Genomic DNA, 24066 nt, shown 5'->3' with positions numbered 1-24066 from the left:
ATCGTATACATTTGTCCTGACCCATTTCCTTCGATCACACCCGTCCTGGCAACTTCAACGAATACATTTGCAGTTCAACCATTCATAAGGCGATAATAAGTGAGAAAAAAAACAACTCTGACATATACAAGCCATGTGCAACACGCGTCCGTCCGCAACGCAAATACTGACGCCAGTGACAGTACGTCGGTAAGATAAAAGTATGCACGAAATTGCCTATGAAAGGGATGGATTGTAGTCTCTCTCGATTGAGTTCATGTGTTTACTAGAGGTTTTTTTATTGACCGTTTTTTTAACGAGTAGGTTTTACTTTGCAATTAACCGATGGAAGGGAACAGAAAAGCTCACTGAGCAAATCTACGTTAGTGTCATTCAAGGTTTCAAGGTTTATGTGTTGGTATCAACATCAGTCTTGAACTGTGGACTATTTCGTGAAATTAATTATGCCATATTGCATTTTTTTTCACTCCAAGATAGTCCAATGAATCAGGGGTTGTTTTCGCCGGCTGATAAGAGTTATCTCTGATGTCATTTTCGCAATATTACTGATTTCTTCCATTACGTGTGAAAGCTATAAAAAGAGTTGAGTAAAAGATTCTCATAGTGGCCACACAATTTGAGTTTCCAGTGTTTTATATACATATTATTATTAGTTTCTAGTTATAAACCAATCTAATTAACCCGCTGTCGGTTATCGAGTGATTGATGTATTTTAAAATCGATGGCGAGAGCTTTCTCTAAACATAATGGATAGGCACTTCCCTGCAACTACTGTGCGGTTTCCAATCCCAGCTGTTATATTTTTTTTATCTACGCTTTAATTTGCAATCTCTGCTTTGGGCACTTTTATGACCATTTGCAGTATTCGTATCGACACGTTCGTGTTACCCGCGAAACATACCTGACTTGCACGGTCTCAGCGATGCCCGTTTACTGGCACTTAGGATTTCGTAGTCGTTAAGATCCTTCTTCGGTGGTCCTTCGGGGTAACCATCAGAACCGGGCACTGAAGAAATCTCCTCGGGGCTGGTGACTAATTTGAGACGACTTTTCGAAGCATTTCGCTTCAGACTTAGGCTTTTAAATGCACTAGACAGCTTCGACCGACGCATCGGTATGCCGCACATTTCAACGCCGATAGAATCTCGATGATTCGTTGCACTGGCTAAATCCAGAACATTTGAATCGTGTGTATCAGGGCGCATTCGCATGCGTACTGGTTCTGGCATGTCTTCAAAGCTGCTGCCATACTGTTCGTACTGGGATACCAGATTTAGCCCATTGGATGTAGATTTCGATGGGCCAGGTTTTGGTGACGAGGTTTCCAATCCAGAGGAACATGAACGATTGGACAGGTTCTTTGATGATTTTGACTTGCTCTTAAACAATTTGTTCCACATATTTGCAACAATTTACTATAATGTGGAGAAACTTGCTATACACTTCGCACAGTTGCACAATAACAAGATGATTCACAGTCGCCTAAATATTATAACGCGCACTGCTTATGTAAATGATGGCTTTAAACAAAACAAACAAAAAATCAGTAAAACCTTCAACGAACACATTTCTGTTATAGAATATCACCCTTCACTTATCGCGTATCACATCCGCGTAAAGGTCAAAATTTCACTTTCTTGTTGTTTCCTTTCCTTTGAACAGGCCAATCTTCGAAAATCACACAAGTCATGTTGTCTATTAACTTAATTTTATACTTTCATCACTTTACGCCGATCTTGGAAAGGAATCAGTATCATTCTGTGTTGCACTTCACTTATCTTTTCGTCTACAACAAAGCTCTAACGGGACAACGCAAATTTCGTGTTAAGAACTCGACAAACAATCCCTTGCAGTCCAGGCACCTGTCACCAGAGTAAGTTGATAATTAAGTGTTGTTTCTATTACCATCATTGGTTCCCTATTGTGCTGCCGTTTTTCTACCGTATTTTCACAATTTCTTCACCCTACCTTCACTTAGGTTCAACGAAACCGATAGTTTCCCTTTACTTTCTGATCATTTTACCCTTCATTTTTTGTTGGTGGGTTTTTTGGTTTCGGAAGCGGATAGAAATTCCCTCCCTCCGTTGTAACCCAGTGGCCAGTGCCGTCACCCATCGGACCTACAAAGGCGGGCCCAACCTAAATGGCATAGCGCATTTTCGATCAATTTCCTTATGGGTTTTTGCGGTGGTGCCTAATAGATATTTTCGTTTCCTTTCGTGTTTCCATTAGCCGTATAAAAGATGTTAGAAAGCATATAGATTATTGTGTTTACTGAAGCATGAAACGAAACAGCTTAAGATAAAAGATTTGCTTTATTGGTTGGATGAAGCTATAGAACAAAATAAATTTGTTTGTGTTGTAAAGTAATCTTATTTTAGTAGTGCTGTTTTTGGTTTTTTTTTTGAATTTTTAAGTACTTCAAACTAAAGAATTACAAAATGTACTCTTTTCATTGCGGCGCTAATCGTGGTTAATCAACACCTTGCGCTTGTTACGCGATGGTCTTCCATGTTAAGCCTTGAACGCGCAGTAAAATAACCCGTAGTGGATTGCTGAGGTATTTATTTGCTCGCGACCTGTCACGACCGGTCAGTTAGGAGCCCATTTTCGGCTTGACGAATGAGAAACAATATCCTCTGTCGGTTGAAAAACGCACAGCAATCAAATGTGCATGAGAATGAACTTAAGCTAACGATCATTCATCACCGGAATGTCATGAACCTTTGCTGTGGTTAGCATTGAGCATCTCCACAAACGTACGCTTCCTCATATATTCACAATCAATCACTAAAACACTCTCACACGGGGATCATTATGTGCGGGGAACATTGTTGCACAAGTTAAGCTAGCTCTTTGATGAGCGACCGGCTGCAGGGAAATTTAATCTCCCGGATGCTGCTCCTATGTAAATGCCACGTTACACCGTACCGTTCTCACCGTGCTGGAAGCTGAACACACTTTTACCCAAAGTTAAATAACTGGACGCGGAGAAATTTGATTCCTTCCGCAACCACCGTTCAACCACAGCGACCAGGGCTTACACCATTCATCAAGCCTTCAATTAACATGCCTCGCATTTGCAAACACATTGGCACTTTCCATCAATTGCACCTAGTCACTCATTACACATATCGCTGAATGTAAACGACATTCAAACCACTTGGGAAATTTGCAGCATTATCTTAATGCACCTATTTTCCACCACGGATCGAGCTGGTTCCTGCTCTAGACAAACTATACAGTGGGAATTCTCCATTGTTAGCCTACCAGAAGTTAAGTAACTATATCTTAGTAACACTTCATCCTAGCATAAGACTGTCAGCATGGGGAAATCACGGTCTATTGATCGTTCATCACCATCACCAACTCAAAACACTACGAACATACAAACTATGTGCCCGAAACCGGCTCATCAAAGCCATACATGTTATGGGCCACAGCTGTTGCTTCCGTCACTGTGGTCGTTGTCAAAATCGGTGGTGATCTTGCTGCCGTAGAAGTCGCGATGCTACTAAATTCGTCAGTTTGTGATCCAAATCATCCCACTCGTGCTCTCTTGGCTTGCTCGTGTTGCGCATCGTGGACTTGCTGTTCGAGAAAAGGGCTCTTTCTCTCCTTCTCTCTCTCTCTCTCTCTCTCTCTTTTTCTTCGTCTGATTTTTTCTCTCTCTCTCCCCCTCATTCTCTCCTACTCTATCTAGCGGCGTTTCATAAAAGGGTACCATCTCCAAACGCGAAACAAATGGAGAGATTATTTTCAGTTGCTACGCAGGAATCTCAAGAGCAGTCTGCAAAATACTAGCTCTCTGGGTGCGTTCGGTTTTCAAGATTATCACAAGACAAGAGACGCACCTCCAACAAGCAGATGAGCAGATTTTCGTTGACGAACTTGTGGTAAATAAGGGAACAGTACGAAAATTATTCAAAATTTTCATACATGTCTGTCTGATAATAATTAAAAACTTAATAATTGTTTTAGTAACAGTAGATTATTTTCTGAAATTGTTGCATTATTTCTGTTTTCACTCTCCATACGATCCACATCATGCTACCCACACGAATGATGGCTCTTCGCAAGATGGATCCCACACTTTGCAAACATGTCTAATGATCATTACAGGCAAACGACGTCCACATACGTTTAAGTACGATCCAGCGCAAGGCATGGTATTGGGAACCGTTCACGAGACGATCATCTGCACAGAATATGGCTCTATGGTTGAGTGATGTAAATAAAACGCTCGTATTACACATCTACAGAGCAGCCCCTGGTTGTTGGAGTTGGAGTGTTGTTCTCTCAACTGAAACCGTCCCGTTCGTAGGCACGATTCCATATCAAGAAACATCATCACGATGATGCGTCAGAATCGCTAAAGACGAGAATGGATTGGTTCAACTTTTTTAAGGCAAAACGATTAATATAGCTGCACTGTACGAGGGTGCGTTTAGATGCATAAATATAGCAGATTAACTTTTGTTACACAATATAAGACATGTGTCAACTGAGCATAGTTCGATGTTGTACAAACAATTCAATAACGTTAAACAAATCAGATTGCACCTCGTTTCTAGAAAGCTACGAATCAACGACCCGACTATCCCGGACATAATCTTGAAGCTCCGTTCCTCTCAAGTAGCAAAACCTTTTGACTGAAAATGTCTTTGCACCATTCTCGTACAGCTCGTATTCTTGAGGCAATCTTGGCTCAGTGTTCCCGTTGGAGATGTCGTTTTATTTTCGTAACGCGTTTGCTCACATTTCTTTCACCCTCCGGGCGCTACGCGCTACTTCAGCATTTTGAGGATGCAGTTCAGTGAGCTGCGCTCCCGTTTGTTTATGTTGTGTTTTGATTTTTGTGTCTCCCTTTAATTTTGCCGTTCAACCGCGTTGGAATGGTTCGATTTCTTTACGTTTCTGAAATCATGTGGATAAAAAGGGCAGTACAAGAAATTCTAGAACGCGCCTTTCTAACACAATGAAATACTTCCCGTAAGGCTCCCACACAGAGGCATGCACGATGTTGCATTAGCAAAGCGCAATAGGATGTAGATTGCACTCGATCCCGGCTTACGTACAGTTTTGCCGGCTTAGAATATTAAGAAGGGATTCATAACAACAAATTCAGAAATAGAAACGCGCTGCCAATGCAGTAATATTCTTCCGGAGGAGGCGTATTTTCTTAAGCAGATTGTGGGCAAATTACAAAGACGGTGCTCATTGGAAGACGTTACCTTATGCACCATGGGTTATTTTTTTAAATCAATCTAACTTATGATAAAAAGTACGTTCTAAACACTTCAGAGTTTGCTGATGAAAATTGTTCTTCTGTCATATGAAGAATGTGTTGGGTTGAAAAAATACTTGGGCCCGATGGACTTGCACTATCGCACACGAACGGCTTGCACGCAGTGGCAGTGAACGGTGTTCGGAAAGCGGAACACATATCTCAACGATTGCAAATCTTTGCGGACTCGATCTTATGGGATGCCGCAAACATGAAATACAATTGGTGGCGCCATAAGTGAAGTAAGTCCGGAGGTAAAGCTCCATTGCACAATTTGTAGCTCATGTTATGCATCACTCGTGACAGATAGATGGTCCAATGAATCGATTCTATGCTTTGATTGTTCGTTGAGGGCCAATAAACCGGTTGCAAAATAAGATTTTTTTTTTATTTAAAATCAATCGCAATCGTAACTACCAATTATGTATTTTTGTGTCCTCTTGATTTACCAACTGTAGTCACTATGCTATTTTTTTTTTTTATTCGGGAGGAACGGCTTTGCCGTATTGCTTATTTATGTTACAATTTATCATTATACACTACATGATCATATTTTTTTACAATTTATTTTTATACAATGTATGATCATCATTTTTTGTGCCGTGTAAATGTTTCGTTTTATTGGGAGTAATAGCAGTAAACAAGAATGTCAATATAGAAAATGAAAAAAAATCATGAAATGACATGAATTCATAACAATTCATGAAATTATTAACGTCACAGACAACATTTGTGAGAAAATCCTTCAACAACTAGCACTTGTAAATGAAATTGCTTTCTTAAACAATGATAGAAAATAATCGTTTTACTTACGTAGCGCCCCTACAGAAGAGTGTATTTTACTACCGAATACAAATCATCATGCTTCTCAAAACATATGTTTTTCCGTTCGTACCAAATTAATTTGCATTGAAGCCGGTATACAACATGCTGAGCGGATGTTTGATGCAGTGCAGGTTATTCTTTACTGTTTGTTTTCTCATCTTGTCACATTTGCCGCTCGTTGGATGCTAACGGTGCTGTAATACCCCGGACGCTCCATTCCCGCTGCGCCTAACAAGCCACCACCAAGCATCGTGAATTTCGACGTCTTTCCTTCTCTTGCATGGATACAAAAACTGCAACGGAAGCGAGAACTAACGCAAGGGCAGACGGCACTGCGACCCCATGCACGGTGCATGTAACACAATTATCGGCGTTTAGTAACAATCCTTCCTCACTCACTGGAACAAGATCGCCTAGTGGAAATGAGTTACAAAATATGCCACATTGCCGCCGTTGCTCCGTGCTCCAGATGATAAACAATCCGCTTAATGAGTTGTGCAAGTTCAAGAGTTCACCGGAGAACGTCACTCGTAAGTATTTACAGACCCTAGGCCAAGCAAACAGACTCTCAGCCGGTGAAAAAAGATGCTTCTCACAAAACACAACACCTAACCTTACCACCTTGCCTCACGCGAACGATCACCGGTTACGGCACGGTGAAAAATAGCGAAAGTTTGCTAAAGCCTTGACGCTTTCGTTCGCTGCCCGAAACACATTTTCTCATCGCCTCAGCCAAACTGCAGACGCGTCCGACCGGATCTGATTCGATGTGAACGATTGATAGGGGTGTTGGTAGCAGCGCATAATGATAGCGTAAGGGTGTCGCGGCCGCAGGTTGAAGGCCCCATTTTCTCCTCCATTTTCCTGCGCCCTTTCCAATTTTCCATCCGCGATGCGTGTGTTTTGCGGGGGTGAGAAAAAAAAATCGTTTGCCAATTTGCAACAGTGCCCACAGTGACTATGCAAATACTAACTGGTACTTGCTGAACGCAAGAGAAAGGATGCAATGGAAACAATGTAGGAAGCGACGACTCACACGATCCTCCGCTCACCGGAAGCCCCACGTTACGAAATGGATCTCACGCACCGCACGTACAATCATTGACCATGCAAGAAACTCACGTGCCGCCTACCGTTCATTTTGATGGGTTTGCATTAGCTTTGCAACGATTATTATACAGTATGGATGAAATTGTTCGGCTGTTGGGGCTTCACGAACAGCAGTGAGGCAAAGGCATCAAACGTTGTCTATAAATATCAGAACAGAATGAGACCTAGTTCTGCTAAGCAAAAAACAAACCGTTTGTGCACACAATTTTATTCTAATTCAAGTTACAAGTGATCGTAAAGGGATCGTTGATGCTATTTATAAGTCCCGAGTGCGTTTTCTACCCGCAAATGCATGGGTGCAATTCCCGGTGGCCAATCAGGTTGGCCTAGTTGTCGTTTCGACAGATTTTATGTGGTGTTTATGAGTCACGTGATGATTTCTGGGTGTGTGGTTGAGATAAAATGCTAACTGCATATCAAAACTTCGTGAGAATAACTACAATATTTGTCAAATGGAATTCAACATCAATTTCTATTGACAAATTGTTATTGAAAATACCTTGTTTTTTGCAAGTACTTTACTATACGTCTAATGCTATTCAATATTTTGTTTTTATATTACATTACCTGACCAGCTGCCCTCAAAACGATCTGCAAGAATATAAAAATAAACATAATTATTATATGTTGTACAAAACTGAACATATTTTTACATAAAGCATCTTATTTCAATGTACCTAAGAAGACGAAACTAAATTTCTACAATAAATAAGCTTTGGTGGAACACTTAAGAATGATTGTCACATACAAAACCCTAAAATAGGTAAATGGCGACACCGGATTTCTTCAGCGTTGCTTCACACAAGAACACAGATAGACATAAAATTACCTCCAACTATTTCGGTACCGTGAAACTCTTTCGTTCGACATCAACCTTAGCGATCAGCGCATGCCACGGCTGGACTAATTGCGAGCATCAAACAGTTGCCTCCATGACGGCAAGTTACCGCGGTCTAATGCTCACACACATTCATCCCGCCGGCAAACTAGATATCGGACGTTTTCGCTATTTTTAGCTATGCCGTTGCAATCAACGCTTGACATCCAGAGCGCATCGCTTTGTAGGCTCCCAGAAAGAACTAATTGGATTTCGGGCCCGGACTCTGCAGGTCCCTGGTGACAGTCGTCGTCAAACTCCATAGAAAATGTCACTTTTTGTTTGTGGTTCGCTCGTTGCGCAAGCAGACACTTTCTACGTCCCATTGACGGTGCACTTTTCTTCCCGGGCGTAACCTTCGGCAATGGAAAGTGAAGGTGCACCCATCTCGCCAACCTCACTTCAAACGCGATTTTATCGAACGGAACAAGAGTGCAACCCCGAAATAGAATCGACTCCGGCAATGGGACCTCAACCATACGCGCGCAGCGAAAACGTAATCTTAGGACTCATTAACCGACTGTTTCGAATCACCGGGCGGATCACGGCTCGGGACAGAGTTTTAAAGTTCCAAACCGGCGTTGACAATCCGGTACCGGTGATTGAGTGGGCGGAAATGATGCACGTTTCAGCAGCATCCCTTGAGGCGGCTGCGACCTAGCATGCAAACCAGTATAACACTCATTAATCGCCTACATACATTATCACATGAATGGTGTATCGAAGGCCACCAGGGCAAGACAAATTTATGGAATAATCTTACACTAGTTGGTTGGAATATAGATACTGCACGCAGTTAAATAAACATACATGGTTCAGATTTTTATCGTCGGAAAAGACTGTTAGTGACCAACATTGAAAGCATCCTTTTGATAATTTTGTAAATGAAACCTGCCCATGACACGCACCCGTTTTTGCGTGTACCTTATTTAGTATACGGGCAGCGTACACTACCATCCGGAAGGGAATCGAATCACGTACAGCCTTGTAGGAGTCTTCGCGTCCATGCAATAGGTCAAAGAGTCGGCTGGACTGTAAAACAAATTGACATATTTAAAACGATTACAAATTATACCTATATCTTCGTTTCAAATAATCAAATCCCATTTGCTTATATTTATTATTTTAAACATAAATTGTAAACCTTATTATGCTCAAACACGCTTCTTCTTCTATTTGTAACGTCCTACGCGGACATGCCGCCCTATACAGGCTTTCTAGGCTTGAACCCATGACGGGCATGTTATTGAGTCGTTCGAGTTGACGACTGTACCACGGGACCGCTCAAAGACGCAAACACAATAAATAAATGAATACTCTGGGTAGCAAGAGATGTGACTAAACTAAAATTTAGCTACATAACCAGTTAGTAGTTAAAAATAGAAAAAAAAACTTTCACTTCTGCGAGAAGTGCACTATGAGAGCATCGTGGAAGGAAAAGTCAATCTTGCTTTTTTTCTAAACTCCATCAATCACCGCTAAAGGCCGGAAATCGGCGATGCTCCCATAAACAAAACCAGATGACGAAATGTATCTTGAAGTTTCTTGTTGTCTTTTTGTTTATGCTAACGTGTAGGTTGATGTATTTCTTTTGTTACATTGATGCTCATTCAGAATGACCAGCTTAAGGCTTGAGATCAAAAGGAATACGCGTTTCAATGTATTTTTAAAACGAAGACTTCATGTTTGAATTTATTTACTCGCATTTTAGACCTCTTCATTTAAATGGATTTATAATCATATTTTTTTAAATATAGTAACACTTAAAATAATGGTATATTTGAACTACCAAAATGTAACCCTTGTCTACCATTCATTTATTCGTCTCAGATTCGGTTCGATGTTTCGGTAGACCGACCTTGACATTACTCGTCGTAAAACTTACAGCTCCGGCGCGTTAACGCAAGCATAATCCAAAGCTCCAAAGAGGCCCACCCAGCGTTGCAAGCTGTCACGAGGCATTTACTGCGTCTCTGAACAGTTACAGCACGATCAAAAGCACGCCGACACCGCACCTTTTAGTGCGCGAGTGTCTAAATGCCCTGACGGCTCTGCGACGACGTCGCACGCAGTTGGTTCGAACGACCGACAGCTTGACGGGCCAAACGAACTCGTCTAATCACACGATTAATGTAAAGTAAGCATGTCACCAATTGTATTTGGTCTTTAATCAACCGACTCACAATAGGGTAATAATTAAAAGCATTAGTTTCGGTTGGCGTAGGGTATGTATTCGTCAACGCAAACAGTGGTGTTGCTGGCGGGAAGGACAATTAGCGAATGGAACTCGATATATCGACACCTTTCGATCGTTTGAGTACAGTTGAAACGAACTAAACTTAAAGTTGTTTGTATCAACAACTCACGTTTACTAGTTCGATTTGAAAATGAAAAAAGAAAAAACACATGCGAACCAGCGTTGGCCTAGTTTGCCATTCGCCATATGTTGATTGCCATGTACATAACAGACCTGCGCGATCACATCTGCGTAGAGGTATCCAAATAGTTCAGATTGCTTTACACTATAATCTAACAATGTTTTTATACCCGGTGACACGAACTAAACACTGTGCCGGACACGCTCTAAGCTTATAATTTAATTAATCTACTAAACTATTGCTTCCGGTTCTCCGAACTCTTCAATGGTGGTGAATGCCGTCGATGATGGTGCGAGAGGGAGGCACGGAAATATCCGAAACTGCTCTCACTCCTAAATTCGGTGTCACGCACAAAATGTAGGCTAGTTGAACGAATGACGCTTCCCCATCGACCATTTTAAACCACAGGAAACCGGTACAGCCACTATCCGGTTGGGGTAGTAAACGTTCGCGAGCAATGTGGTCACTTTTGTGTACGTGCCAGTCACCCGCAAGAAGCGGCTATTAATGGCAGAACCAGTCTTGCCATAATCGGGGAATTGCGTAGGATCGATTATTACGCTTTCGGGCTCAATATCGTTGCATCGATCATCGGTGCGTTTCTCTTGCGGTTGCGTGCGCCGTAGTGGGGCGAGAGTTTTATATTTGTGGGATGCTGACAACACTGCAGCCGGCTGGTTTCGGCAAACAATCGGGCCACATTTTCCATTGTTGGCAAGATATATGCGAAAAGAAAGCCAATTTCGATTAAAATGTCAAAGCAACAACGCCGCGAGAAACAATTATTGGCGACCGTACTTGGGGTTGTGATAAGTTTTACATGTTACAAAGTGGACAAATTGATTTATTGAACCAGAATTTCAAGAAAGTTTACTCGTCAAATGATCCCAACTAGGACATTGTTTAATAACACCATGATTGAGAATAGTATGATAGTCATATAAGTTTGTGTGGAATAATATTGAGAAAATACGCGATGAAACGAACGCGCAAATGAAGAGACCTTATTGAACAGTATTTTTGTAGAAATCCCTGGTTCCAATATAATATCCAATAGCTTTCCAAACAAAGCAAGGGCTAAAGAGTTACATGAGCTAATTGAATTTGCAAACCATTGATAGTAGTATCCGTGTACGGGGATTGTGGTCGCACGTTTTCCTCCGTATTTACAATTCAAGGTAAATGTCTACGGTCGCTAACTACAACACCAAATTACTACTGACATCATGCATACCCTTTATACAGTAACTTCATGAGGCTTCATGGCTCCAGGCTTGTTTACTGTACGTTCGTTAAATACGCCCCATAGTATGACTCTCAACTGTTACGCAATATAGTGGAAAAGTTGTGTTATCAAGAAGTTAGTATTGCTTAGCTCCTTACTTCCATTGCTTAGATTGATTCATAATTATTTCTACTAACGAATGTATTCAAACGGCATGAAAATGCTTCATTGCTTCAAGGCAAAAATAAACATATCCCCTGATTTTGTGTCAGAGTATTGATCCCCTTTACATGAGATGCACATTCTTCCACCTCCATCCAGGCATTGTTTGACTTCGCATTCATTAGCATACTGTTTGAGAGGTGCTGCAAAAGATGTGAAATGAAACGTTTTCGCCTTCCTCTGATTGAAGTCAATGAATGATCGTGATTGTTGACCGCCACATTTTGCGTTCAAACCGGAACCCCTCGCCGAAGATCACGCTAAAACCGCATTCCCTAGAAGCGATACACCACCGACGAGCTCAATTTCGAGGAACATTACTGTTGAAATATTCATTAGACGCACAAACGAGCGGTTGGTTAATGGATGGTTAAGCCAAACATCAAGCTACTCGCTGCGGCAAGGCGGCTGTGTTCGCAGGTTTTTAGGACAAGGCGTACGGTAAATATTGCAAATAAATATTTCAGATATAATATTCCAGAACTTTTTTTTTCGAATAACAGATTTTCAACAAAAGTTAACAGTTTTTATTATAGAAGATTAGATTTATTTAGCACCTCTAATGCAACACACTGACAACGACCCTTGGCAATACCATGTACCTCCAACGATTACGTCGTTGCTGTGAGCAGTTACAGTGCAAACAGATGATGTCACAGTTGTGGTGGTAATTATTGGTAATTAATTCTAGCTAGAGACATCTTTCAATGCCAACAGACGGGTTATGACACGGTCGATTGGTGAGTTTGGGTTAGAAAAACGAATTCACTAAATGACACTTCAGTTCGTTTAACAAAACACCAACGGTTGCGCCGGTTCGTAGTCGAGTTGCGGATGAATTATCTTATCTTACGAAAAGTGCAAACAAACACACCTCTCCTTGGCCACGATGATGCTTATTTGTTCGACCTCTGTCCTATCGTTTGCCTGTTTTGCCAGCTCTTCGAGATGAGTTCAGAAGATTGACGCTATGTAGTGTAGGTTTCGGACGAAACTAAATTCATTTATAAGCATTGTTCAAAGCATGGTCACGAGTTATGTAAAAAAAACATTGTAAATAATTTCTATAGCTCGTAATAGAATAGAGTGAAATCTAATTCCAAAAAATTTAGTTCAATCAGATTCGAAAATTCTTATCTTTCATGCACAGATGGACACTTAGCTTAAGTACAGATTTAGTTTTTCGCATATAAATTTCATGCTCGTTTACATACAAATTGTATGAAATAAATTTCGAAAATCTTTAAAATCCACACAAGGTGTCAGAGTAAGATTCACTCTCTCCTACGTAAGGTAGACACTGAATTGAAAGTTTCTCCACGATTTCACGATAATGTTTGCCGCGTATATCTAGTTCGGGGCTATATGCGATGGTAAATATTTTGTTCCAGCCAGTCAATTTTTTTAGTGTGCATAAATTAGCCCCATATAACACCCAAACAAGCTATTTTTCTTCATACCAGTTTTTTCTTCCTTCTGTCATGGAAGTTTTGAGGCGGCGTGGCATTTACTGCGCCATACAGCTATAACCCTTACTAGTGTTGGAGGGGTTTAGCACGGCAGCGAGTTTGTATGGGCGTACGGGAACGCCATGGGCGCAAGATCTTACAGTTAAAGTCTTTAGCACAGCTGACACCCACTAAATGCGAATTCCAGCCAGCTTTCTGCGTCTTTGTTTGAATGGTGGTGTGTTTATTTTGCACGAGCGTACAGAGTTGTGCCCACGGACCGGCTGCTCTTCCGTTAGTGAAATATCATCCGAACATAGGTGGTAAGAGAACTTACGCGATCCATGATCAACACGGTTAAGCTTAACGAATGGCATTCCAACCTAGATTTGAAGTACCACTAACGATATGAGCATAAATTGCGCGCAGTCCCCAGCATGTGTGCTTTAGAGGGCTATACACGTTTCCTAACAGAATAGCATCAAAGATTGGAAACACATCGTGTAGCAGCCCCGCAAAGATAGGATAACTACAACCATTTTTGTTTTGTTAGAAACGTGCGTACTTTTTGTACTTCATATGTGCCTACATGACATGACGCTGAAAGCATTTCTCACCAGTTTTATGATCCTTAGAACAAGATGTTGATTGGGTAAAGTCAGTGGCCTTTGTTGAATATAAACAAATGTGACCTAGTACGCGTCAGGCATACGGTAATCAAATCACATCACCTAATCTTGCCTGTCACTTATTTTCTTTTTTTCAATTGAATTTAATGGACTCATAAATACGAGCGTCTCTCACCTTCCCGTGATTCTATGTCTGTTTCTATGTCAATATTTCTACCAACTCAGAATAACGTGTTTTGTTTGCTTCAATACACTGGTAAGTTTAAACATATTTAAACACTGCCCGACCGAATCGTGAGCAATATCAACAGGCAAGCAAATACGGTTCCCATTTATGGGACATGCGGCTCTTGGCCACAGGTATGTGCATGCTGCTAAGGACCATTTAGTTGAACAGTAACAGCACGATCTCCACAACACATAAGTAGACCTCACCCATGGTGGTGGTCCACGTGCGATGGTGTGGACTTATTTCATCATTGTTCGCTTATCCTTGGACTACCCTAATTTGGTCTCTGAAAAATCCGAGACCTAGCCAAACGAACGAGCCCTGAGCGTCTCATCTGAATTGACCAAGCTGATTGATTGTTTCGCCCACTAATTTAAACACCATCAACAGATAATTTGAAAATGTTATCCTCCAGAAATGACGATCAGAACAAATTCAAATGTAATACATTCCCCACAAAGTTTGACACATTCCTCAATCTGTTGTAGTATTTAAATAAATCTATTTGCACCTTTTTTCTTCAAACTGTAAAGAACAACACAGTGCCAAATTCGTTTCTGGAATCAATATTATATTGCGCATATCAGCTTTCCAATGCATTTTCTGGCATTAAGTTTGACTACTTGTTTTAGGATTAAATTCAGTTAATTGTGAAGTAATAGAAATCAGTACTTAATTCTTAATTATTTTTTTAAACTAGAATTTAACAATTTTGCAATAAAATTAAATTCTCCTTATTAAACGAATATGTCACAATTTACAATCATTCCAACACTTGTGAGCAGTTTTACCAAAAAAATTGTAGCCATCATCACAACATTATTATTTAACAACATTAAAAATTGTAGCCTTCAACATAACATTATAACATTGTAGTCATCATTGTAACAGCCATCATCATAACATCATCTGGCCTTTATAAATGATGTTATTTATTGGACATTTGTGACCATTTAATCTCTCTTTAATAAGCAATTTACGTACAAAATCAATAGAAGATTCTAGTTCAGTGCATTTATCAAAATGCATATGTTAACATAAAAAGCCCCCGTCTTATCGTAAGGGATTATCCCTTACGCCATGGTTCGATTTATTTCACCTTATCAGTTATTGCGAAATCGTTGCACATGCAAAGTTACTTTTTTCGCTATCGATTTGATGGCAAAATTGCTATGAATATAGATAGCGGATCGAAATTTTATACTTCTTGCAAACAACTAAATATAAAACCGGTATCTTTTTGTTTACTTTCCAAACAGACAACATCGTTACCTTCGCCGGTTATCTAACCAATGTGTTGCGATAGGTCGTAGGAAACGAAAATTTTATGATAAGAAACTTACGGTCGTATCGTTCCTTGAAGTCTTCGTCGAAACCGTTCTCGATGGCGTTTTCTAGCGCATCCATGGCGTTGTTGATGGTTCTCTCGAAATCAGTATCGCTATCCATCGTGGCGTCACACTGTCGTGTTTTCACTGTTAGATCAAACAATTTCCGATAGCGGGTGATTGATTTTGAGCTTTTTTACTATTGTTGTCACTGCTTCGTACACTAATCACTTATGCAACATGGTACGCGCTTCCAATCACTTTGCCACACACAGTGAAGTAATTATTTTAATGACATTATTGCACAATTTCAATCATTTCACCATTGATACACAAGGGTACACTTTTCGATTTTAATCTCATTTCATTTCACTTTTTCGGGCGTACAGTCGTGGCTGCATCGCTCATCACGCACACTTCCTATATTGTGGACAAATAAACACCTTTTTCACTATCGCTACTCGCCGGTGGTCTGTATAATGACTGTAAAATGCGATGTATTGTTTTAACTTTTCTTAAACTTTGTTGCTCGATCCTCGTACATCGTGTACAGCCCTAATCGCGAGGCGACCGCGGATAAGCGCGCTTGACGGTGGTCTGTTTGCCGGAGCAAAACACAGCCCTGGGCTTGCCCAGTGAAGCGAACAAACGAGTATTGAATGGAGTTTTCTCACTCGAATGGTTATAGTTGCTTCCCATTCTCGCACAAAGGTGACGGTGTGATTCATTTTTTTTCTTTCCTGCACTTACTCTTGCTCGCTTCCACCTGGCCATTTGTCGCCTTGCCAGAGATCGATCGGATGGAGGCATTCCAGTCCACAAGCGCACATACACACAAACACACACACACACACACACACACACACACACACACACCAACACGCATACATTGATTGGGCCAAAAACCCGTCATAATGTCCATGAACATAGCCACCATCATCATCATCATCACTAATACCATCAAAAGACACGAGGGACACCACAAAATAATATGCGCGACAGGTATGTACCTGTCGGACGTATGATATCATCATTCGGTATCAGAATCCCGTCCCTACGTCCGTGTAAAGGTGTCGCGATCTCATACTAGCATACTGCACGATTGTTGCTCAATCCATCTTGCCCGATAGACTTTGGGTCGATTGAACGGCCGCCCACACGGTGTGAAGTAATAGCAAACGTCAAACAAAACACCCAAGATCCATCCAAATCGATGCAGTTTACTAAACACTGTTCTCTCCCTCTGCTATGCTAGCAGCGGAACAACTACTGCGTGGGATTTGGTTTCGCTTACAACGTCGTGGTGGTGGTGGGTTGATGGATAAAAACTTAGCTAGTAAAACAAGAATTATTTCTGGTATTTTTGCTAAGAAATATAGGAAATATATATGTAGGATAGTTGTTCAAAACAGATCGTCATCTCACCTGGTTAGACACTATTTCCAATCAAAAATATAACGAATTTTTGGAGAAAAAAAATGAAACACTCAATATGCTACTCAAAACATTTCTGCTTGCCTCAGTTAACCTAGCAATGGAAAATGGGCCATCGCATCGAAGACTGGATTGTTCTTTCCGTTGCATAGTTCGCGGTGCTTTGAGGAAGGACCTCCTACAGCCCTTCAATTTGCGTTTCCAAGGTGTTGAATTTCAGTTCGGTGCAAAGTCAGTTAGGTTTGATCGATAGCATACGTTTTCGTTTTGTTCTTTAACTACAGAAAGCGTGGTAAAAATGATTACAATCAATACATTCCCCCTCACTACGGTCTGTTTTGAAGCTTAGAAAACTTTTGCTAGAGGACGTAAAAGTTTGGCTCTAACTATTGCGTGCTAAATGTTATTGCAAGTAGAGCAGTTTACAATTCCATCACGCTATGCTGCGAAATCCCTATAAAAGCCTTAGAACACGCTATATTTTCAGAAGTAATAAAAAATAAATTGTTTATAAAATTATTAATGGAAATTATACATAAACAATAATATATGTGTACCATGAAAATGGACAGTGGTTATGGCAAAGTTAAAGTATTGTCTCCACTTTTTAGAAATTCTTTTCTTAAACTTGTGTCACTTGAACGTAATGGAACTTTAGTAATTACTTTGGGATGACGTCTGTATTTCCGCCAAAGGCGACGCTATAGTCACGGTTCCCATTATATCAATAACATGCCATAAGGTCATAATCATATCCATTTTTTCCATGCATGATTTGTAGTTTCAGTGTCACAGAGTGTAGCAAGCACTGAATCACACGTGTGACTACCAATACTACGTTCGAGTTCGTTAAGTTTTTGCATTTAATTTTTGTTTGTTTTTTTTTTCTACTCATGTGCCAGTGAACGCACCCTTCTGGGGTTAGGAATTGTTTCACGACAGGTAGACTCTCTAATTAAATTAACATAGTTCAAAATCTACCGAAGGATAATCGTAGATTAACGTTTTTCACTTCCATTCTCAGGTGGCCGACTACATTGTTCGAATATTTTCAAAAATAATCTATTTTTCATCCACAATGCCTCCACAAGAATCATTGAAATGTAAAGTTTCTCAAAAAGTTGGTAAAACACATTTTTCACATACAACGCATTCTGCAACCGCACCGAAAAACTCGAACGAAGAAGCAAATCGCAGGTCTATTCAAAATACTTTTGTGTGTATTGAATATTTAATCATGATATCACTATCCTTCTAGGTTATTTTCCTTAACTTTACACACATTATCACCAAAAAGTATATTGTTCACATTTTTCTTCTCCACCTTCCCGATATGACTGTCGGAGCACAACGGACGACCACACGGTTAGACTGTATCGCTCAGATGTTTCCTTTTGACTGACAACCGGACCGAAACGGCGACGATGGCGACGACGTTGCCTGGCGACCACAACAACCATCGCGTATACACACGGTTGTGTGCTCTAATCAATCGCGTGCTGGGTTCAATCCCTAGCCCTCAGCTCCTTTTTGCCATTGCGCTTATGTTTGTGAACGTCCAACATTTTCATGACCCATTGATCAATGCGCAAGGTGATTTTAGTACCCAGTGCGTTTGATGTACAGCACGAACGTGTGTGTGTGTGTTTGGATATGGTCGGGCAAAACCCGTTTGTGTTGGGGACGGCGGTTCGCGTCTGGTAGCTGGAAATTGTAAGGAATTGTTACACCATGGCAACGTGTTCGCTCACGTCCAGAGACGATTATTTGCCATCTGTATGGAGGGAAAATATGCAACAGTACTTTTTATAAGATCAATCGTAACATTAGTCCAATAGAAAAAGGAGGATGTATTTCTTACATAACAAAATATTAAGAGGATATATATTTCTCAACTCCATTCAATTCGAGAAAACGATGTCACATTTCTTATATATTTGGATTTCGTCATACTGTTGCAACTAGAGAAGTAGAACGTTAACCTTTAAGAAGACCTTCTGCGCTAACGGCAACATTTGAAGCTCGTAGTTGCATTGAATCTGCATGATACGAGAATCAATTTAAACACATCAACCCGCATGACCGGCGGGTAAATCGTGTTTGTTACCTCCCATCGATAATTTGCAGCACCAATCAGAATGTACGCCCATAATCTGTAAATATTTTGAAATTTTTTTATGCATTTTTCTACATATAAAACACCAGCATCGTCGTACAACACAAAAATTAAAGGTGTTGATGAACTGAGGAACAACAAACACACAATGCAGGCATTCTTTTCGTCCTCATTCCGTGTCGTGTACCTGTCGCCAATAAAACCTGTTTCCCAATCGGCGAAGAGTTTCGACCTTGAACATGAACTTCCTTCACACGACAATCCTCACCAGATGGTTCTTTGCCGTCGGTAATCACAAGAACTACAGAGAGGCGCTACAACGATATCTGCTGAAATAAAAATCCGAACTCATGCTTGGTTGTGATGCAGCAGTAAACTACACTTCAGTAAAACTACAATTACACGCGTTCGATTTCAAATAAAGTATGTTTTTATTATTAATAGTGTTAAATTTCTGTAAGTTCCTCTAGGTTTGCCCATTTATTTAATATTATTATTTCTTTACTTTAATCATTCACTCCTCGCAGTGGCGTAAACAGAAAGTCATGAACAACACACGCAAAACTGAATTTATCTAAGAATATGCTTTCCTAACTTACGAAGGAAGGTGTAGAAACGAACACAACCATCTTACCTAACACTTCATCCTAATGAAAGCAAACGCAATCCTTCTAAACCTTTCTATCGATAGTGTAAGTACCTAGTAGTTTGTCAAGTCACCTATGCTCAAGATTGTCCTAACGAAAATAGGCTAGCATTTTGCGACATCACAAACTAAGCATTTGGAACGCAAAATGTATACATATCTTCCAGCCACATAAATCTAAAAAACACGCGGTTCAAGACAACACACTGGTGTTAAAACTGATCTTCGGCTGCATCAATTGCTAAAATAAGAATTTTAAAACTATTCGGGTTTTGAAACTATTTCACCTGCCATCGGGTTTATCGAGACTTTGTTTTTGCGATAAGAATTGAAGAATCAAATAATTAGCATTTGTGCGATACGCTACACTACAGTTATTTTTGAACGAAATGTAAACATCAACGGTAAGGGTTTGAAAATGGCGGAATGCAGATACAATGCTACGCTTTACAGCACATGTCGGCGGCGTTTCTGCTTGGTGTTTCTGGCGCATATCATCAGTACGAAGCGCACACGTCAACAGCAAATGCATAATGGAAGCCAAAGCCGTAATCTATTGGTTGATCAAATCTCCGTAGTATGCGGTCAGCGCAATCAGCTTTCGGTCGAGGAAATTCTGCTCGATTTCCACTGCTCCGTTTGGACCGGCCAGCATCGTCAGCTGCTGCGTGTTCGAATTGCGCGGCAAGTAGAGGGCTATGTTTTTACTCACACGTTGAGCCGCTTCCATCAGCTGCGTAGCCGGTACGGGCAGCAGCGATTGCTCCAGATTGTACACTTCATCCTTCAGATAGCCTGGACCGCCCCACGGTGGTGATAGGAACACAACATCGGCCTGTAACCGATCCACCAGCTGCATGAAGTCTCCGACGATGAACTCTATTCGATCGGCCACACCGTACACCGCCGCATTGTGCTTGGCCATCTCTATCTTTCGCGGGTCAATATCGATCGCGATTACCTTTTGACAGCTAAAAGCAAACTGTATCGTGTTTCCACCGCAACCACAGAACGCATCGATGATAAGGTCCGAGCGGCACCGTTCGGCCGTGTGTGCTGCCACCTTCTCCGGGGTAACCGAGAACCACGACTCCCGATCAAGCTTGATGCCAGCGTCGAACAGCGAGAACAGCGAAAACCGCTTGTACCAATACTTTAGCAGCGATCTATCGTTGGCAATGTCTGCTGGCAGACTGGCGACAAATTTCGTTTTGCGCTTCTTTTTCTTCTCCTTCTTCGTCGTGCTGGTCGGAACGTTGCATCCACTTTCGCTGGACGCGATTCCTGGCGTTTCCAACACATTCTCGGTACCGTCGCCACTTTCCAGCGAGTCCACTTCCTTCCCAACGACAGCCGGTGGTAGTTGATTCATCTCCAGGATTGTACTCGATCGTACACTCGCTCTGCCCACCGCTCCCGGATTAGCTTCATCGTCGTCGGAGGAAGAGTGTAGCAGCAGTACATCTGCCGAGGTGGCAGCATCCGTCTTATCGCCACCGCTAGCAGTCTGGAGCTCGTTGCCTTCGTCATCGAAGTATGAGTGCTTGGGTTTGTGGTGTTTCATTTTCAGCACCCGATTGTGCAGGCGAATGTGCTTTTTGCGATACACAACCTCTCCGGAGATATTTATGATCGATTCGGTCTCATTCGCCGGGTCCGAAAAGCAGTACCCCATCAGCTCGAATGCAGCTTTCAAGCGTTCTTTCGGCGTTTCTTCGTTGTCACTCTCGTGGCTACGTTTCAGATTGATGGGCTTTTCATTTGGAGGTCTATCTTCACCCCCATCTCCGGCCGGTTGCTGCGTTTGCTTTCCGAATGCCGTCGGCAAACCGTACGACTGCAGCACCGCCGACAGATCTTCGGCTGATTCCACAGTCTTTCCATCGCTCTTTTCCTTATTGCTCGTCTCGTCGTTCCCATCCTTGGGCTCACTCGCAGTCTCGGCCTGGGATAAGCGCATTTCCGCCACCATTTCCGGCAGCTGCAGCTCTGGCTGTGGTAGCTGGTAGGAATGTGCATCGCCTCTGCATGCACCATTATTGCTGTTGCGTTTTCGTTTATAGTACTTTGAGCTGCTGTTTCGCTCGCCGCAACCCGTATTCGCTTCGTCGTGTGCGTGTTCGGCCATAAAGTGATGATACTGCTTGGCATACAGCTCTTGGAAGTGCTGTTGCCATAAGATTTGCCAGTACTGCTCCCCATCCATCGCAGCCTCTTCGTCTGGTGGTAACGTGGCACCGGTCGCTCGATTCGCCCCGACCAAGTATTCCGTTTCGAGCATGTCGGAGCTGTTCGAGCTTTCGTTGGAAATTTCCGAGCTAAGACTTTCGGACAGGTTCGAGCTTTCCGAGCTAACCTTCGAGCTGCAAAAATCGTAACTGGAAATTGTCATCCGCGTGACATTGGTCATGGAGTCCGTGGTGCCCACCGTAAGCGGTATGCTTGAGGTAACCGAATCACAACGTGGGCTTAAGAGAGCTTCATTTTCGCAGCTACCCGAGCGGTGGGTGCTCCAAAGTGCGTCATCCCCGATACCGCTTCCGCTGCCACCCGCACCTTCACCAAAAGGTAGCGACCAATGTGCCATTTGGTACGTTGATTTTGTGTAAGGATGAGGGGAACAGGCGGACACCACTATTTCCATGGCACTGGCAGCCGTGATTGCATCGTTATCGAAAGAAAAATCTTTATCTACTTCGGTGGCCGTGCCGGGTGTTGCTTCACTTTTATCGTGCGGCGTATTGGTACCGGTGGCCTGGCCCTGATCTCCCGGCTCTAAATACTCCGGATTGATGTAGTCGCTGTACTTTTCAATCCACGACGCCCAGATTATTGCTTCGCCGTGCTTGTTCCAGTACGTTTCCCATGCTTCGTGTAAATCTTCCCGCCCGAACGCTTCTGGAAGACTGTTGTTCCGTTCCATTGACGCAAGCGAAGGGATAGGCCCGCCGCTTCCACGGCCATGCTCGCCGTCTTCTGCGTTCGTTTTGCTGCGTTCGAGTAATTCATCTTTGAGAGACAGTTTCCGTTCATGGATGCGTTCCGAAAGGTCTGCTCCACTATCACTGGAATGCAACCCGCATGTGACAATGTTTCTTACGCTGCTGTTGCCTGTCGTCAACCCTGCCACAATGTTCTGCGATCCACCCCCTGAAGCATAGAGCACATGCTCATGCTCATCCGTGCTACAGTAGTTCGTATCGGAGTGGCTTGCACTAGCACTGAAGTAGCAACTGGCGTCACTGGTCGTCCCCGGATCGCGATCGCCCCATTTGGACGTCAGTTTACGTGCACCATCTCGTCCAAAGCTTAGCTGCTTAACCAAAGGTTCCTCAATGAACACATCGTCCACTTCGGCACGGTCCAGCACATCTAATATTTCGTCACCACCACCCCCAGCTGGCTGCTGTGCAGCTGCGACTACAGCGCCTTCCGCACTCTTCGCTTCCACCGATTTTATTGCTGATGAAGCATTGCCTTGCTCTGCTTGTGTTATGGGATCCATCGATGTTATCAAGGGCACGGAATCACCTCGTTCCAAGGTGGACACGTACACATCGTAATAATTCTTGATGAATACACGGCTGCATAGGCAATAAATGCTTTTCTTCTTATCCTTCACCAATGGATGCGACAGGTAAATCTCGGCTAAGGGTTCCCAGTGGCCCTCGGAAGCGCTCATCGTGGTTGTGTGCACTACAACACCAGCGCTGGAAGAAAACAGCAGAGGGTAAGTTAATTTGTCCCGTGTGGGCGAGGAATTTCCCAGCCAAACAAACCCGCACCTGGGTGGATACTAGCTATGCACAAACTTGTTTCGCACGAATACGTTTGCATTACGCGACACAACTTACCATTATAAACACCACTGGGAGGGGATTTCGTTTCGTTCCTTTCAGATCGACATTTTTTATTTACAATCAGAAGAATTGAACTTCTGACCCGCCAAACGCATGGCCCGAATTCCCGTTGAGCAAGGTGAAGGATTTTGACGTTCAAAAATCGCTGCATCTCGCTCATTTTCTCTAACCGTCCTTTACTCGCTTACAGTGCTCGTTTCGAGGTGAGCTTCTGTGCTTCTCTCTCCCACTTCACTTCAAAAAACTTCCTCAATATTTGTCCATAAGCCTTTCGTTGTGTTGGTGACAATCTACGCGCATCATATACCGAGGAGTGTATGTTCTCGTTAGATTTGTCGTACCATCTCTTTCTCGCACATGGTCGCGTGAAAAATGTAAACAACTTGGTGGGTAGAAATAGTAGCGAAATAGAAGTGCTCAATTTAGTTGATTATTTTGAACAAAAATCAAGA

General features: G+C 42.2%; 2 protein-coding genes across 35 annotated transcripts in view; both read right to left on the bottom strand.

The window, feature by feature from the left end:
* LOC133394110 (putative uncharacterized protein DDB_G0289263) overlaps positions 1 to 18406 on the bottom strand; it is a 33338-nt gene extending 14932 nt beyond the window's left edge. For 3 of the 33 annotated variants that reach the window (XM_061663051.1, XM_061663061.1, XM_061663060.1), the window contains exons 1-2: positions 3391 to 3539; positions 902 to 1520 (exon numbers count right to left, since the gene is read on the bottom strand). In XM_061663051.1, the coding sequence (XP_061519035.1) occupies positions 902 to 1400 (499 nt within the window). In that variant the 5' untranslated portion in view covers positions 1401 to 1520; positions 3391 to 3539. The other 30 variants (XM_061663053.1, XM_061663056.1, XM_061663058.1 and 27 more) reach the window with 27 other exon arrangements.
* Positions 18407 to 19520: 1114 nt separating this feature from the next.
* Positions 19521 to 23756, bottom strand: LOC3291085 (uncharacterized). Of its 2 annotated transcripts, none has more exons than XM_559025.4 (2): positions 23609 to 23756; positions 19521 to 23464 (listed from the first exon to the last, which is right to left on the bottom strand). In XM_559025.4, the coding sequence occupies exon 2, from the start codon at positions 23434 to 23436 to the stop codon at positions 20308 to 20310; it is 3129 nt and encodes a 1042-aa protein (XP_559025.2). In that variant the 5' UTR covers positions 23437 to 23464; positions 23609 to 23756; the 3' UTR covers positions 19521 to 20307. The 2 variants fall into 2 exon arrangements, with proteins under 2 accessions (XP_559025.2, XP_061519070.1); XM_061663086.1 differs by having other exon boundaries at positions 23540 to 23688.
* Between the last annotated feature and the right edge of the window lie 310 nt (positions 23757 to 24066).

The sequence above is a fragment of the Anopheles gambiae genome, chromosome 3 (genome assembly GCF_943734735.2).
Source record: "Anopheles gambiae chromosome 3, idAnoGambNW_F1_1, whole genome shotgun sequence".
NCBI lineage: Eukaryota > Metazoa > Arthropoda > Insecta > Diptera > Culicidae > Anopheles > Anopheles gambiae.
Note: the sequence above shows the minus strand (reverse complement) of the source record. Positions and strands in the feature narration are given on the sequence as shown.

Bases quoted from the DNA above. Each gene is read 5' to 3' on its own strand.
- LOC3291085 (XM_559025.4), bottom strand. From the start codon at position 23,436: ATGAGCGCTTCCGAGGGCCACTGGGAACCCTTAGCCGAGATTTACCTG.